Genomic DNA, 16571 nt, shown 5'->3' on the forward strand with positions numbered 1-16571 from the left:
ATTGTGTTTGTGTTAAGAAAATTCCATCAAGAATCGTATTTGCCACATATTCGAGGCCTGGAGTGTCTCTGTAGCGTGAACGATACTGATAACATAGTTTGTGTTAATACTGGACGCTTTGTGGGATAATTTTATACGTGTTATTAATAAATGTTGCAAAACAGCCTATATAAGTATTTATAAAGCACACATGCGCCTTCGTTTGTCTATAATAGGGTTTATTGCGCGAAGAATGGTTGCTCGCTGACAGTAACCACTACGACTGCACAATAAACATAAACACCACAGGTTTGAGTTAGAAAGGCACTGCACTGCGCTTTTCACTCTGCCATGATATATAAGTTACATAATACAAATTAAATAATTACCCTATAATAATATGCACTTGGAAATTAATGTTACAAAAAACAACCACATGCGAATATTTATTTTGTATAATCATAGCATGGGGATTACATCATGGATAAATAATGGGATTATTTGTTATCATTTTTATCATTAAAAGTTAAAAAATGTGCTTTCCAAATAAATCCGCTTAGGTATTTTTGTCTTATCCTTTTTATCTATGGAATTTTAAATAAGACGATAATACATACAAATAATCAAACAATATTATACAATAGTTCATAGGTTATACACTTATTTTTATTTATTTTGTTCTAAAACTACACAAACTAAGCAAGTGTTATGATATTGACACATAACATGTAGTGATATTTTATATTTGTGTTAATGACAGCTATCGATGAATAATGTTATCATTCGCCAACTATTGCACCATTACTTTCTTGACCGTTTTCACTAATGATACATTAGTGAGTACAAATAAAATATACTGTAAATGTATTAATAAACTGTTTCCCGGAATAAAATTTCTATACAACACACAGCTCGTATATTAATATCTTTCCAAGATTGGTATTTAAAAACTAAATAATATAAACGTTACATCACCAATAAAAAAACATAAATGATCTAAGATAGTTTTATATGCCTCCAGTCCAATACAACGTAACACCGCATCCACAGTTAGTAATTCCTTAAAATGTAACACATTCCGAGATAAAACCAACACTTCACTTTTAATCTCGGAATGCGCATCACTGACATTTCACAAGTGCTTACTAATCTAAGCTAATAAAAATATTACATCAACGGAGTACGATGTGCGATCATATTAAACGCGTCTAGCTGCTGCAACGTCGGCCTGATATTCAGGTGTTTAACTAATCCGGCTAGCTAAGATTATGTGAACTGTGAGGCAGCATACAATTCTTGCAACGACATTTTTGCGAGAAATAGACGTATTCTTCCCTAAAAAAAGGGGCGTGGACTGAATGATTAGTCATTTAGTTGTGTTATGTATATTAGTTAGCTTTTCGATACACACGAGTTATAGAACTACTGAGAATGTGTGCATAGAATTTAGATCAACACAAAAAAATAAATTAGATGAAGAGAAAAGTTTACTTGTCTTCTCGCGACAGTCCATCTCTTCTAACATGCTTGCTTACCCCACATGAGACACACGACGTCACGAGTACAACTAATTCTCGTTTATCGAATAATATCGCGATTACGTTGACAATAGAAATTCTTTCGCGTTATTATTGTGTTGAAGATAACAATAGATATGGGTTGGAATTCTCAACAAACATTAGAAATTCTCGTATTAGATTGACATATGTATGAATCTTTTAGAATGAACCATAAAGCAAATTTCCAAAACATCTAAATCTGAGTAAAACAAGCAAAAAAAATATGTTTCACGCGATTCATCTTCGTGAAGCGATCCATTCTGGTCATATGAAAAATGTTTATAAAAATTATAACACCTTTTTTAAAGGAAACTCATGATAAAAAAATATTATTAACTAAGGAATTTCCTAAGTTAGACTTTTTATTTTAAAGATCTCCATAAAGCTAGCACGCACTGCGACAAAATTCGCACGATGCAATTTATTCACCACTGCCATCGGTCGCGTGTTATGGTTTCCGCGCTTCCACACCGTGTCAGCAGGCTAAGCTCAAAAACCTACGGATTATTTCAGCAGTGCTCCCCTTACTCCATGAATACACTTCCTACTTTGGTATTTACAATCGAGACAAGAGCTAAAGAAAAACGGCAAAAAATTTTAAATATAAAAATTATTTTTACATAATTGCCCGTAGGAACCGACAATTCATTACCACCAAGTAGGTCGTTCACTAATGGAACAATTTCCATTAAAAAACCATTCTTTGTAATATAGTACACAAAAAGCGCTCACCCAATTTGTCGAAGTTTACAGGGAAGTATTACGAAATACCCGGAAAAGCTTACATACAAATTTACTACGAACAAAAGGATTTTGCAAACAATATTCATTGTGCCATTTTTTTAGTGTGCTTTCCATGGCCAAAATGTAATTTAAGGTCTTTAAGAAGACAAATATAAGCAATTTTCGCTCCAAGTTGATGACATTTGTCTCCTACGTGCATCGTTCGAATCCAACTAAAACCCGCAATCTGAACCAGCCACCGATCACCACTACTGGTTCTTCAGGGTTGAACTCGCATTGTCGAGTGCTTTAATGAACAATCGGCACTCCTATATGTACCTGCCAATACCGCAAGCTTTGGTTAGGCATTGTATTACTGTTGGACAGTTTTCAAATTACAAAAGTCCGCGCTACGAGAAATTGATACGTTTGAACGGTTCGGTTTAAATTGCATCGATTTTATACCGATCAACGATAAAGTTTACGATTTTTCGAACTGACAGCTTAAATCGTAGTGGTTTCCTGAAGACTGCTTGGTGAGCAATATAATATAGATATTCATCAGTGAAATTTTATGGTGCGCTTTTACATTATCGAATATAGCACCACAATATTGAAACGTGTCGTCAAAAATATCCCGATATGCTAGTATAAATGGAACAAAGGAGAGTGAATAATGGGGCTTACGTTTTCAGCGCCGACTAGAATAATATGAAACTGCATTGGGCTATGCTTTTAACGAAGCCGCAGAATTATTAGGAAAAATAATATCATACCAACTTTTAAGAAATTCTATTATACTTTCAGGCTGAGGACGGCAACTTTATACATTACAAAGGAAATGCATTTCGTACGTCTACGTACCTAAGCAGTATATATTTCAACACTTATAATGTATATAATTTAATTTAATCGTCCTTATTTAACATATATAACATCTGAAATCTATTGAACATTACGAATCAAAGTTTCTCGGTGTTTTTTTTTGAGTCATCGCAATATTTTTCGTAGGTATATTTCAAATTAATAAATCTGAATGCTTTTTGACTGACAATCATAGTTTGTTATTCAAATCTAGACCTAAGATTTTAACAGGCCGTTATGCGCAATTTGTTCACAACTAGTTGTTTAGCAAACATCTATTTTCGTAATGTCAGTCTAACGTGCTATTCAGTGATAGAACTTTAGCTAAATATACATTGCGCATTAAAAATATCCAAACAAATCCACCGTTTTAGGATTTTCTAAGTTTTTGGTAGGTAATTGTACAAATTTACATTAAATTACACGGTATTGCTTCGACAGAGTTAACCCTTTTATTTAGGCGAAGGTTATTTTAAGTAACTGGAGATTTAGCCTTGCTAATACAAGTAATAATACATTTTTTTGATTAATGGCATAACATTTGGTTATAACCATCACTCATCGAACAATTTTAATCGTATTTTACGTCACGAGCACTAGAGCATTGGTGTCAATTGTAAAAACATGTAAATAATCTATACCTATGTTTAAAACAATTTTTAAGTCAAAATTGAGTTACCCATTTGTTAAAAATACGTATATATAATTAGGTTGTTGTATTAACCCCCGACGGAGGAAAGGGGACGTAATAAGTTTAAGGTGTGTATCTACACGTGTCTGTGGCCTCGTAGCTCACAAACGAATGAGCGGATTTTGATGCGGTTTTGTCTTGTTTGAAAACTAATGTGATTGTGATGGTTTTAATACGACCTATTCAGGCGTTTAAAGACCATGAGCTCTTTTCTTATTTTCAATGGTCCGATTGATTTTGAATATGGTATACTATTACTTCGGTGGTATTTCTAAGATATGACAATCTTAACCTGATGAACACACTTTTTATTTCTTACTTTTTAGAGATTTTTGTGTCGGGGGTTGTTAACATTTTCAGTTAGGTAAAGGTTTTCTATTTTTTTTATTAGTATCATATTTTAATTAGCAATTATACTGTCCTATTAAAAAAGACACGCCATTACATCGAGTATTGCGTAGCGTGAATCTACAAAGAGATTAAGTTTTTATTGCAGAATGTTATCGGAGGCAAATAAACAGCACGTCATATGCATCCATATTCATATCCATATACCTATAAAGGGACATGTGATAAAAATTTAACATCACAGTCTGTATTCTCTATAACTATATTTCACGAGGAACATTATTGTAACGTACAACGCCAATATTACAAGCCTGGAACACCGTGAATACATATCGGTCATATTGAATAATCTCTGTTCAACCCAAAGCAAATTTGTGTTTCTAGTTAATTAGTGCTGTAAAAACCGAATTAACTAGTCGACTGACCTTTATGGTGAAATACTATCACACTATGGCACAGATATATTATTGACAATTAATTGCGGGTGAATTAATTGTCCCTCTGCCTACCTTCTATTATAAAAGTTGTGGTTATGTAATATACTAAGAAATCTTAAATTTTATTTTTATCCTGAAAGATTTTTAAGTGATACCTTGTTTCGGAACCGCGTGGAATCTACGTGGGTTATACAAATCAGCTCGTGCGCTGTATATCACTTATATGATCACTTGACAATGCGAGCAGCCGTGTGTCACCGCCAATTATCACCTGCCCACGCATCGCCGCCGCCGTCTAAGGAGGCGCATGCAGTTTATTTGTAAATAGCCTCGCCCGAACGCGTACTGCAATTATTATAAACTTCATGATATCGTAATTAATCCGAATAACGAAGGTCACGGCGCTAATTGTTTAAGTGGCGCCGTGGTATGCGAGGAATGCGTGCTCGATCCTTCGCTCCACCAGCCTTTTGTTTCGATAATTATTAGCACGAAAACATATAGTATGCGCAATTTAACTTGGCCCACCTGAACTTAACTGAATTACGTGGTAGGATACGAGAGAGTAGGTCAAATTATTGCTTTCTCTAATTCTGCTGGTAAGAAGCAGTTTGAAAACATTGTGCTCCAGTTATAAGTCCATGGTAGCTAGTGTAATAAGCGGGGTTTATGAGATTCAATACTGCAGTCTCAACTAATACTATCAATTTTAGACCGACCAAATTAAACTCTACGTATGACTGTATAAAGACATATATTAGAAACGACCTAATATATTTTTTATGAGCTTTAACGTGTTTACAAATAATCATAATTTTTTTGCCGTGACGAGGCCTTGTAGTACAAACAAGAATTAACAGATCAAATCTTAAATTCCAATACATACGATGTTATATTTCTAAACTGTAAACATACAAATATGAATAAATTTATATATGTAATACACATAAGCCTATCAACCGTATGATAATAAATATTCAAAATGAATACATTTAAGTCGATGAATCAAAAATATTCCTGTTTAAAAAAATCTGTTTTCGCTTGTTTGCAAATAGGGTTCATTTAAGCTGTGCCGTGTAACATATATTATCTCGTTATTATACGTGTATATATGTGTACAGAGCTAGTGAGATCAAAATCCTTTCCTTCCTGCCGCAGTTGGGTAGAAAAGAAAATATATTGCGCAAACGTGTACACCAGACGGTCGATACATAATTTAAAATATGAAAGTAGCAAGCGCTTGATACATCGATAATCTGCTAATTATAACATTTCACAAATTAGAAAACTAAAAGTCTTACTAGATTAGATTATAAATTATAAAATATTAATTGGTGGTCCATGCTAATGTCACTCACTGAATGCATAGCTGCGGAGAAAAACGAGATGCCGGCGGTCCTTCTATCCTCAGCGCGTTACCGTGGTGGGTTATGAATCAAACCCCTAATGATAAGTTAGGAAGTGGGACATTACGGGTTAATATTAGAGATGCCACGAATATTCGGCAGCTATTCGGTATTCGGCACTATTCGGCCACTTTTAAGCTATTCGGTATCCGGCCGAATAATACGTATTATTCGGCCGAATACCGAATAGCAAATCAATGAAAAAAAAAGACACATTATATTACTCAAAATTATCTATTTATTTCCAAATAACAACTCTTTAGTAATTAAAATTGATCAGTGGTAAGTTGTGATGGATAAAAACAAGCTTTTCAGCATTTATTGGTAGCAAACGATTACGCTTTTCATCGTAAATGATACCAGCCTCAGAAAATAACCTCTCACTATACACGCTACTTCCAGGAGAAGAAAGATACACTTTAGCAAATTACGAAAGGTTTGGGTATTGTTTTTCGTTTGCTAACCACCACTTGTAAGGATCGTGCCGAATATTCGGTGGCCGAATATTCGGCGCTTCGGCCGACAGCGTTGCCGAATATTCGGTATTCGGTATTCGGCCAATCAACTATTCGTGGCATCTCTAGTTAATATACGAAACGTTTGTTTGTTAATATAACGTACATAAAGTTCAAGTTGGTCAGTATGAAGTAGGTACTTCAGATATTTTACATGTTGTCAAATTTTCCGCTTAATGGTATGCTTGGCGGGTAATATTTTTGGGCAAACGCCAACCACATTTACTATCGAAACTAGCGAAACCCTACGGATTGCATCGAGTTCTACCGAGAATGTCTCACATAAATATATGTTACATACAGCTGTAATGCGAGTAACCATACTCAGCTCATTACAACAAACTGCGTGGATTCTCTTGCGTTTAAAATAAGGAATTTTTAATAAGTCATTAAGGGACCGTCTTCTTGATGCTGATTTTATAATTTTTTATGATGATGAAATTTCTTAGTTACGATCACTAAAAAAATACTAAAATAAAACGTATTAAGATGTAGTTTGTGTTTAAAAATTCCGAACAAAATCTAAATTGTTATGGAGAATACAAGTTCAGACCGCAATGAAAGTAAAATCAGATATACTTATTTATTTACGTGTGTTTCACAACTTCCGATTAAATGCTATTCGTCACATAATGTATAAGCCGACCAAATACAAAATTCACACTCTAATCTATGCCCACAAATAAATGGTAAAAAAAATAAGTAGTAGGTATCTTACATTAGCTGTTCAGTAAGATGACAGCCAAATAAAATTTCTTCGTAACGTATGAAACACACCTTTACAAGAGTAATAAAATATAGGAATATTTGAGGGTAAAGGAAACTGAAGTGTTTTAGTTGTTTAATAATAAAAAAAAACAGTAGAAATGTCGACATTGCCAAGCCTTTGTCCGATCTATTTGGGAACAGAAAAGTAAAGTATAAAAAATAGTCTTTGTCGCCAGTCGATAAGTGAAAAAGTGGCAGTCAAACGGATTGCACGCGCGTATCGGAATGTTTTTTAAGCCGTGGACGTCCTTGCACAGCGTCACGCACCGCCAAACCACAGCTGTTTGTTTGACAACAAACGCAACGTATGGCGCTCAACACAACATAATATATTATAATTATTGTAGGCCACACTGTAGAACAGATTTATTATTATCGCGTTAGTGATGATTTAGACGTTATTTCTACATTCATGAATAATCTTTCACAACAATCGAACATATATAATATGTATAGTATAAATTTAATCATCAGTTCTAGATCGTTCGCGATACAATAACATTACTACAAGAGATAGTTGATTGTTAGTAGATTGAATGAATTATTTGGACATGATGCAAATATTGTTGAACAGTAAGCGATGACCGCTACATAGTACATGGCGCAACGGAAAAGTTATGGCGTGGAATTGTAGTGACCTCACAGAATGTTATCGCGCAGTTTACGTGTGCAGTGAGTGCATTGGACGTATCAACTCACTAAATTACTTTATCGGTTAGCTTTGACGTAGTTAGCCATCATGACGAGTCCGTCAAATGCCACTCAATTACCTAACAATACAACTTTTTATTTCAATTACAAATGAGTCTATTTGTGGAACAAATAGATATAATTAAATGTAAATACTAGAAACACAATAAACAAAAGCCGCGTAGCGTAAAAGTTTCTATTTCCTAAATAATTTGAACAATTTACAATGAAAATTATCGCCTTATGTGACAATGTCGAACGGACGAGACCGCCGGTAAGCAGGCATTTTGTGCATCCACTTTCACCGATATAAGACACGCCAATAGATTGCATCGCAGAGTAGAAAATGCGCGCGCGTCAATGATTCTCTCAAATTGTCAACAACTTAATTTACACATACACTTTTTGTCAATAAACTTTAAACAAACCTTTACCAACCTGCGATTTTTATGAATTCTCTAAATGAAGGGAAAATTTCCAATTCCTTATAGCAGGAATTATGTAAATTTCTTTTAGGACACGAGTGTACCGGCAGTAATTTACATGTCGCTCTGTTAATTTCTACAAGGACGAAATCAGGACACATCATGTTCCGTCTTATAATTATAAGCATGTATTCATTATTGTGACGTCTTTAACTACTGTTTGTGCCGTTTACTATATTTATAGTTGTTAATATAACTTGTAGATTATTGTCAATGCCAAAATATTTGCGATATTGACAAAAATAGACATTACAGTATTATTCTAAACTAAACAAAGTTAAGCTCACGACGTTATCGCCGAGGGGGCAGGCAAAAGTCCAATTAACATACCATCTAACTAAGATTATTTCCGTTCTATGACATGATATATTATGTATGCTACTTAAATTAAAATTCATACTATTAAATGGTATAATTAAAAGATAAACTGGGTTATTTATTTTCTTCTAAAGTATTATAAATAAGACACTGTCTCTGTAGTGTTGTGGTGATAAACCGCATTATCATGTGTATAAGTAAGTGACTTTATCTGCGTTGTGTTAGTACTACACGGCGCAGCAACAATGATTCCATGAATGGATACAAGTTAAAAACAGTACATTTAGACAATGGGCTATTGAAAAAACTCGAGGAATCTTAGCGGGCTATAAAATAACGGCAGCTATTTTGAGAACACAACATCTCTCTTCGATTTTTAAACGTTGTAAATAAATAGTTGTTATCTCGTTGAACAATGCATTTAAACAAGTGACTAATGTGCCAGAACGAATGCATCCAAATGCGTATAATTTTAACATTATCTTTATATAAGCAGTAACTTGTAAACTACAGTTTTAATAGTTTCTATCTTCCAAATAAGTAAATAAATTTAATTTCGACATTTTTACAGTATCCCAATACCGAAATAGTGTTTTTTTGCGTGCACAACAGAAATCAGTGATGTTAGTCGATCAGAAGCGAGTGGAAGGTTCGGGTTTCACGACCTTCGTTTCTGTACTCGATTACCAACGAGCCGGTGACGTAGATCAGCTGGCGCCTATTTCAACTTTTCTGCGGCTTGATGCATACTAGGAAGTTACATATAAATGTTGTTTTACACGGCAACTGCAAAAGGAATGCAGTCCGAGCGAGGCTAGTTTCGGACAAATCGTTGTTAATTAAACGTGACCCCAATAAATATATTTCGTTCACAATCGAACGTTTCCCAGTAAACGCAATATGCGGCCGCGACACAAAGGAGCAAGCGGCATGACAATTGAGAGAAATCTATCATCGATTCAGCGAAAAAACGGTTAACACAAACTCGAACGTTAGATCGGCCAGTCGAAAACGGTGGCACGGCGGTTGTTTTTTACTGCGGCCTGCGGTGGTAGCATTGCGGTGCGCGTGAGTCAGAGGCGGGCGGCGCATACCGGCGCGCACCATGCGCATTGCGCCGTATGCACAACTCGTGTCAACCACCTATTTATGTCGCAGGACGAGGCGCAAATAAACAGCATCAAAGGGACGTCGGATTCCGCTCGGCGACGGCGGGAACGATCAACGAAAGTGAACAAAACGACTACCATTGTCTACGGATGAGTTATTTTCGCAAATAGATACGGGTTTCGCTCGCCTCGTGAACCCGCGCCCGGCGCGGCTCGGCGCGTCGAGAGAAATCTGCGCAAGTGCCGGTTTTGTTGCCGCTCAACAACATAATTGCATGTACAGAAACTTAATTGAAACATATCCATAGGGGAAGAAATAGAATTAATAGATTAATTAATAAACGTAATGTACACAGTACTACGCAGTGAGCCTTCCCCCCACACTTCTCATTGAAAATAAAAGATTTATGTCACTTGCTGATGGTACAATGAGTGGATAATAGATATTAGGTGTATATTTTACTTACGACAATGGCAACTTTCTTTCGCTAGGCTAAAAGCATGTGCCATTAATCAGAATCGATTGGTCCTAGATATCTCTAAGATATTAAATGCAAACATTTTGAGTTCTTCAATGTATCCCTCTCATTTGCAAAGGAGGCCCGTACCCAGCAGTGGGACTGCATATAATATAATACAGGGCTGATATTATTATAAATGTATTCGATGCCAAGTTGGTCCCGGCATGTTATAAACAGAGCTAAGAGGCTTTGTTTACTCAATTATCGCCCCTCTGTGCACGCAGATATACTGCAAGGTATCAATACACGAAATATTACACATATATCCATCTGATCTATAGTGATATGATTAAAATTATCATATATTACAAATCTTATTTTTAATGGGACCGTTCCATATTTTGTCACCATTGCATTGACCTAAAAAAAGAATTACATTATTCCTCGTTAATAGAATCCTCTTTTTGGATTATGTACTCAAATACATCTAAAGTGATGTATTTTTTTTATAGATGCTTATCCCATTTTGCATTTAAAAATATTTAGGCTTAAGTGTAATCTAAAAGGGAACATCATTACAAATGTAACTATTAATGACATGAAAATTTTCTATGTTATCGACACAATATAAGCTCTAGATTGGCAAATTACAATAAAAAATATATATCTCAACAAAGAAATTCATTAATCTTGTTCATTTACCTCTCCAATATTTTTTCTAAATATATATATTTCAATTAGCTAAGTATAGGTTTAGTTATGACTGTTCATGTAAATAAATAATTAATTAAATAACACAGGTAAAAGTACATAAGAACAAACTCAGCAATACCATTAGGTGATTACAAACAATATTGTAGCACCAACTTAATGTGTTAGTAAATCTGTATCTGATAAGCTCTACAAGATAATACACTTTCTAAACGACCCGACTCAGAATAAGGATTTATTATTAAGGAACTCGGTCACAGTCAGTTTATTTACCAATAATAACAATATTGTGAGATGGCTATAATTTATATGTAGATAAACAGTACACTGATTTATATCATTATCTATGTCTCCAAGATCTCATGATTAACAGTTTTTAATTGTATCACATGTTGGTGATACGGGGAATATTGTCTCATATGTTAATGCGCTCCGTTGCCTAGTAGTACAATGAATCAAAACACCATATTTCAGCTTACAATAGCATATATCTATATTAAATGGAAATTAAATTAAAATTGGATATTGTAAGTGTTTGTCTAATATAATTCTTGAAATAATTCAAATAGCAAGTGAAAAAAAAAAGCTTACAATAGTAAGAGACCACAAGATCTGAGGAATTATGACTGTTGTGGGTTTTGAGCTTTGAAATGTCAATTTACATAGTAAATTGATTATGAGTCTGTAACAGTTTTGTCTTGTGAACTATTAGTGAACATTAAACTTGTATGCATTTACATTTAAAACTTGTCTGGTAAAATATATTCCAGTGACCACAAAAATTACTAGAGTATGAGGAATATTATGTATTCTTGTGGATATTTTTAGTTTCTACTTTATTACTATATATTATTCCCCATTTAATTTTAGTATTTTAATGGTATCCAAGTAAGTATGTATGTAAAAAGTGTAACATATTTATCAGTTTACATAAAGCCTCAGCAGTCATTTAAATGTCTCACATAACTTTTAATTGGAATATAGTTAAAATCTTGCCTATTACTGTAGTTGTAAGTTATACATAACATTATAAGCAACTGATAAGTAGCATGTATTGTGACTGACCTTTCATCATCGGCGGTGGGTTGTGGCTGGAGGTCCTCCTTGCCGTCGCCGGTGTCGCCCGCCTGCAGCGCGTCGGCAGTCACCTCGCCAGCACCACTATCACACGCACTCACATTCACATTGCTCATGACAGCGCCACTGACCGCGTGCACCACTGCACTCACGGGGCTGCCGAAGCCCTGGCTATCGTGTCCCGGCTGCGGCGCGCTCGCCACGTATGCGGTGGAGCTCACCGGCAACGACACCACCGGCGAGTTGGTGCCCGACACCGCCGCCTCGACCGGCACCACGCCGCCGTACCCGAGCCCCATGCTGCTCTGAGACTGCACCACGTTCGGGTGCACCGCGCCACCCATCCCCACCGGCATGCTCGGCTGCATCGACATCGGAATGTTCTGGTGCGCCATCGACACGGGCTGGTTGGGCACATATTGCACGCCGCCCATCTGCGCCTGCCCACCCACCTGCTGCGGCAACATGTTCTGCTGCGGCATGTGCTGCCCGACCGGCATCTGTTGTCCCACGTTCGTCGGCTGCATGAATATAGGATCTGAGACGGGTATCTGCATACTCGGCTGATTCCCGTCCAGAGTCATCTGCATATTCTGAGGCGCCGTGGTCATCATCTGCAAGTTCCCTTGAGGCACGCTCCCCTGCTGAGGAGCCATGGTGTGCACGGTCGTCGCCTGTTGCTGTCCAGCGAGGCTTTGGAGATTCGCGGGCAAAGTAGAGCCCTGGGGTTGAGTGGCCATCGGCTGGAGGTTAGTGGGAAGAGTTGCACCTTGCTGTGATGTGACAATACTTGAGAGCACCTCTTGTGGCAATGTTTGGCCCTGTTGGCTCATCTGTGACTGTTGAGTGTGGTACTGAGGGACCGTATGCTGCGAAGGAACCATCTGCTGCTGAGAAGAGGCCATGCTTGTACTTATCATGGGCTGAGCACTAGGCTGCTGGCTGACAGCTTGATTGTATTGCTGTTGTACCCCTGACATTCCTTGCTGTTGCATCTGAGGGTGCATGCCGGGCACTACAGATTGTTGTGGCTGAGATGGCAGCTGGTGCATTTGAGTTTGCATCTGTGGTATCTGCTGATTAGCACTAGCCAACTGCGGAGGTATTTGCATTTGCTGTATATGGTTGGGAAGCTGTTGATTTTGCAGAGCTTGTATTTGAGCCTGGCTGGGTAAATGCTGCAGCTGAGCTTGTTGGGCTCCAATCGACTGCTGACTTTGCAAATGGTGGCTCTGTCCCATGCTGGGTATCTGTGCTTGTTGCATGTGTAATTGCTGAGGGTTTGGTTGTCCCTGCATCTGTTGCATCTGCATCTGTTGCAACTGGGGTTGTTGACTCGCCACTTGAGGGATCTGCCCTTGGTTCGGCATGGGCTGCATCTGAGGCATCTGTTGTTGCATCTGTTGCATGTTAGATATTTGAGCCTGGGGAATGTGCTGGCCCATCTGCTGCATTTGCTGGTTGGGCATCTGTTGCATTTGCTGTGGCATTTGCTGGTGCATAGGAATTTGCTGCATAGCGATTCCCTGTGACTGAGCTATGACTTGTTGCAACTGATGTTGCGGAAAACTCTGAGGAATTTGTTGCACTTGCTGCTGCTGCGGAGGCTGCGGATGAGTTTGTGGAGCATTCTGCATTGAGATGTGAGTCATGCTCTGTGGGTGTTGCTGGCCCACTTGCTGACTTGTCTGCATATTTTGATTTGGCATTTGTTGAGGCATTTCTAGAGGGGGTGACTGCACCGACACTGACTGGGACACAGGCATTTGTTGCTGGACTACATTAATAGGCTGCGTCAAAGATTGCCCAGGAGATGCCATCGGAAACTGCTTTTGCAGGGCTTGCTCCAATTGTTGTACAGTAGGTGCATTACCTTGAAGATCTTTGGGCACTTTATTTGTCAGATCATTAGACACTTCCTCATGTTGACTATCGTTAATCACTACACCGCTGTCAGGAGCCTGCAGCGTTGTGGTGTCAGACACATCCAAATTATTGTTGAGCGTGATGGGCGCATTCTGCTGAGTGGTGTGGTCCAGGTAGTCCATGCACATCCATCTGCCTCTGCGGAACGGCTCCGTGCTCTCGATTTTGACGACTTTAAACCTTTCGTTTCTGACATGTTCTTGTATTTCTTTCATACCTTCTTGCGGTTTCGCATTTCCAATGAGATTGATGATGCTGCCGGCGCCGGCGTTGGTGACGCTCACGTGCATGTCATTCACTTCAGTATTATTACTATTTGGCACTGCTCCCCCTGGCTGGCTGTTGGCGTTGTCCTGGCCGACGATGGCGAGCCCGTACTGCGAGCTGGTCGGAATGACGGGCGCGCAGCCTAGAGATGCGCTCGACGCGTTGTAGAACACGTCGTCCTTAGAGAACGTGTCCTCTGAGAAACTCGGTGTTTCATTCTCAATGTCTGTCACTCTCGATATGTCGTCGGTGTGAGATTCATCTAGATCGTCGGCGGAGTCCTCGCCTGCATCGGTGCTCACTCGCGAGCCGACCGTCACACTGGTGATCTGAAATGAAGATATTTTCCTTGGGTTATGGGCGGCCTGAAGACTTGTCGGGTGAGTCACTCCCTTCTCCGACTCGTTCAGCCGAAGAGATTCGCTCGTTGTTCGGTGTACGACGTTGTTATACTTGTTTTTCTCACTAGTTTTATGTGACTTTTGAATCAGATTGTCAGCCATTATGCCGTCCGAACCGAATGACTATCTAAAGGAAATTTCACTGTTTATTGGCTTCAGAGACATTTGACAGACTATTCAATCACAACAATGTATGAAATAGAAAATCATTGTACACTCACAATTTCACAAACACAGTAATTTAACTATTAAAGTCCTTAAAATTCATTAGTAAACACACACAGTTGCGAACATCTTTCAGACGGCAGCAACATGGCGGCCATTTATGCGCAATGCATTATGGTTGACAATTTGCAGTAGACTATAGACATTCTAGACCAATCGTCTAAAATATTATCTATGGTCGCTAGATGGCATTAAAAGCAAGTGTTTGTGCATGTAATACTATATCACAGAGCATCTAAATAAAAAATGAATTATGAAAAATATTTGTACATAATATAAAAAATTGCACATTTATATTTTTGCCAATGTATAGACAAATATTTGTGTCAAGTAGAATGAATCCAGTATGCATTATGCATTCTGGATTCATGCGTTCAATATCTTTTATCCTTGTTATAAAATACAAAAGGAGAAAGGGTAAATAATTATGAGTTAGTGTCTAAGGTGAGTTTATTTTACATAATTTGTTAAATCATTACAGTAACATACAATGATTTTGACTGAAAATATGGTATCATTATTTATATTATGAAGCTACTGCCCAGTAGAGGGCAGTTATAACTAAAAGTATTTTATAGTATGCAATAAAATTCTAACAGATGGCGCTGTTAAGATAAAAAGTACTTGAAAAAACGAGTTTTCAAACGGTTACAAAATAAATTTGATTATTTCTCTTATACGATCAGTTATTTTAGATATAATTGAACCTTATATCATAATAGATAAACTAATTATTATTCGTTACAACTTCATTTAGTCGGTAGTGCCTAATTTATTTTAGCCTGTAACTAATAATAGTACCTATGTTTTAATGAACAATCAATGAATAAAATAAGATAATCCGGTGTGTATATTTAGGTAACTTTTTTAAATAGTATTGTTTGGTGGATACAGATTACATACTTACTTGGTATGTACATTAAAATACTCTTATAGATAAAAAAAAACCTTTGTCTTTGTCACCTTTTGTATTTTTAACGTCGTCATACCTAGTTGTAGTCTTTAAAAAATATAGATATTAAAAAAATATATAGTCTTTATTATTTACATATGAAAAATATAGTAAATTACACTCTTTTGCAAAAATAATATTACTTTTGCAAATGTTTAATTAAAATTCTATAGCATGCATAACGATAATAAGGAGTTATGTAGGTACCTATGGGAAATAATATTTTAACTCTAGAGTTATATATTTTGAAGGACAAGGAGAATATTGTTTCATGAGTGACATGACAATGATACACCTTCATACAATAACTATAATATCGCCAGTAAACAAACATGATGAGTAAATGAGGTGTTCCTTGTGCGTCGTGTCACGTGTGTCAGTTAACACTAACTGCAGTCGACTGTATGTAAACAGCGTATTGTTGGCCAAATATAATGAAATATAACTTACATTCGGCAGCGGGACAAGTTGGCGCTAATTCGCAAGTGGCGTCTCGACGTGGAACTAAAGGCGCATATCGAGTAGCGCCCAGGCCGACCCCAACCATTACCGGCAAGGTCTTCGGATCGCCAGCCGATTTAGTCAACATCCCCACCAATCGCCGTGACACTTCTTAAACGAAGGTAATTTGCTATTATTTGTAAATTGGTGTACCGAGC

The 16571-nt window shown here is 37.3% G+C and overlaps 1 protein-coding gene across 6 annotated transcripts in view; it reads right to left on the reverse strand.

The window, feature by feature from the left end:
- Nucleotides 1-16490, reverse strand: part of LOC115447750 (protein bunched, class 2/F/G isoform) — a 267023-nt gene extending 250533 nt beyond the window's left edge. For 2 of the 6 annotated variants that reach the window (XM_030174958.2, XM_030174957.2), the window contains exon 1: nucleotides 12130-15089. In XM_030174958.2, coding sequence (XP_030030818.2) covers nucleotides 12130-14837 — 2708 coding nt within the window. In that variant the 5' untranslated portion in view covers nucleotides 14838-15089. Of the gene's footprint in view, nucleotides 1-12129; nucleotides 15092-16362 lie in introns of those variants that run through there. The other 4 variants (XM_037442950.1, XM_037442952.1, XM_030174960.2 and 1 more) reach the window with 3 other exon arrangements.
- Between the last annotated feature and the right edge of the window lie 81 nt (nucleotides 16491-16571).

This window comes from Manduca sexta, chromosome 25, assembly GCF_014839805.1.
Source record: "Manduca sexta isolate Smith_Timp_Sample1 chromosome 25, JHU_Msex_v1.0, whole genome shotgun sequence".
Taxonomy (NCBI): Eukaryota; Metazoa; Arthropoda; class Insecta; order Lepidoptera; family Sphingidae; genus Manduca; species Manduca sexta.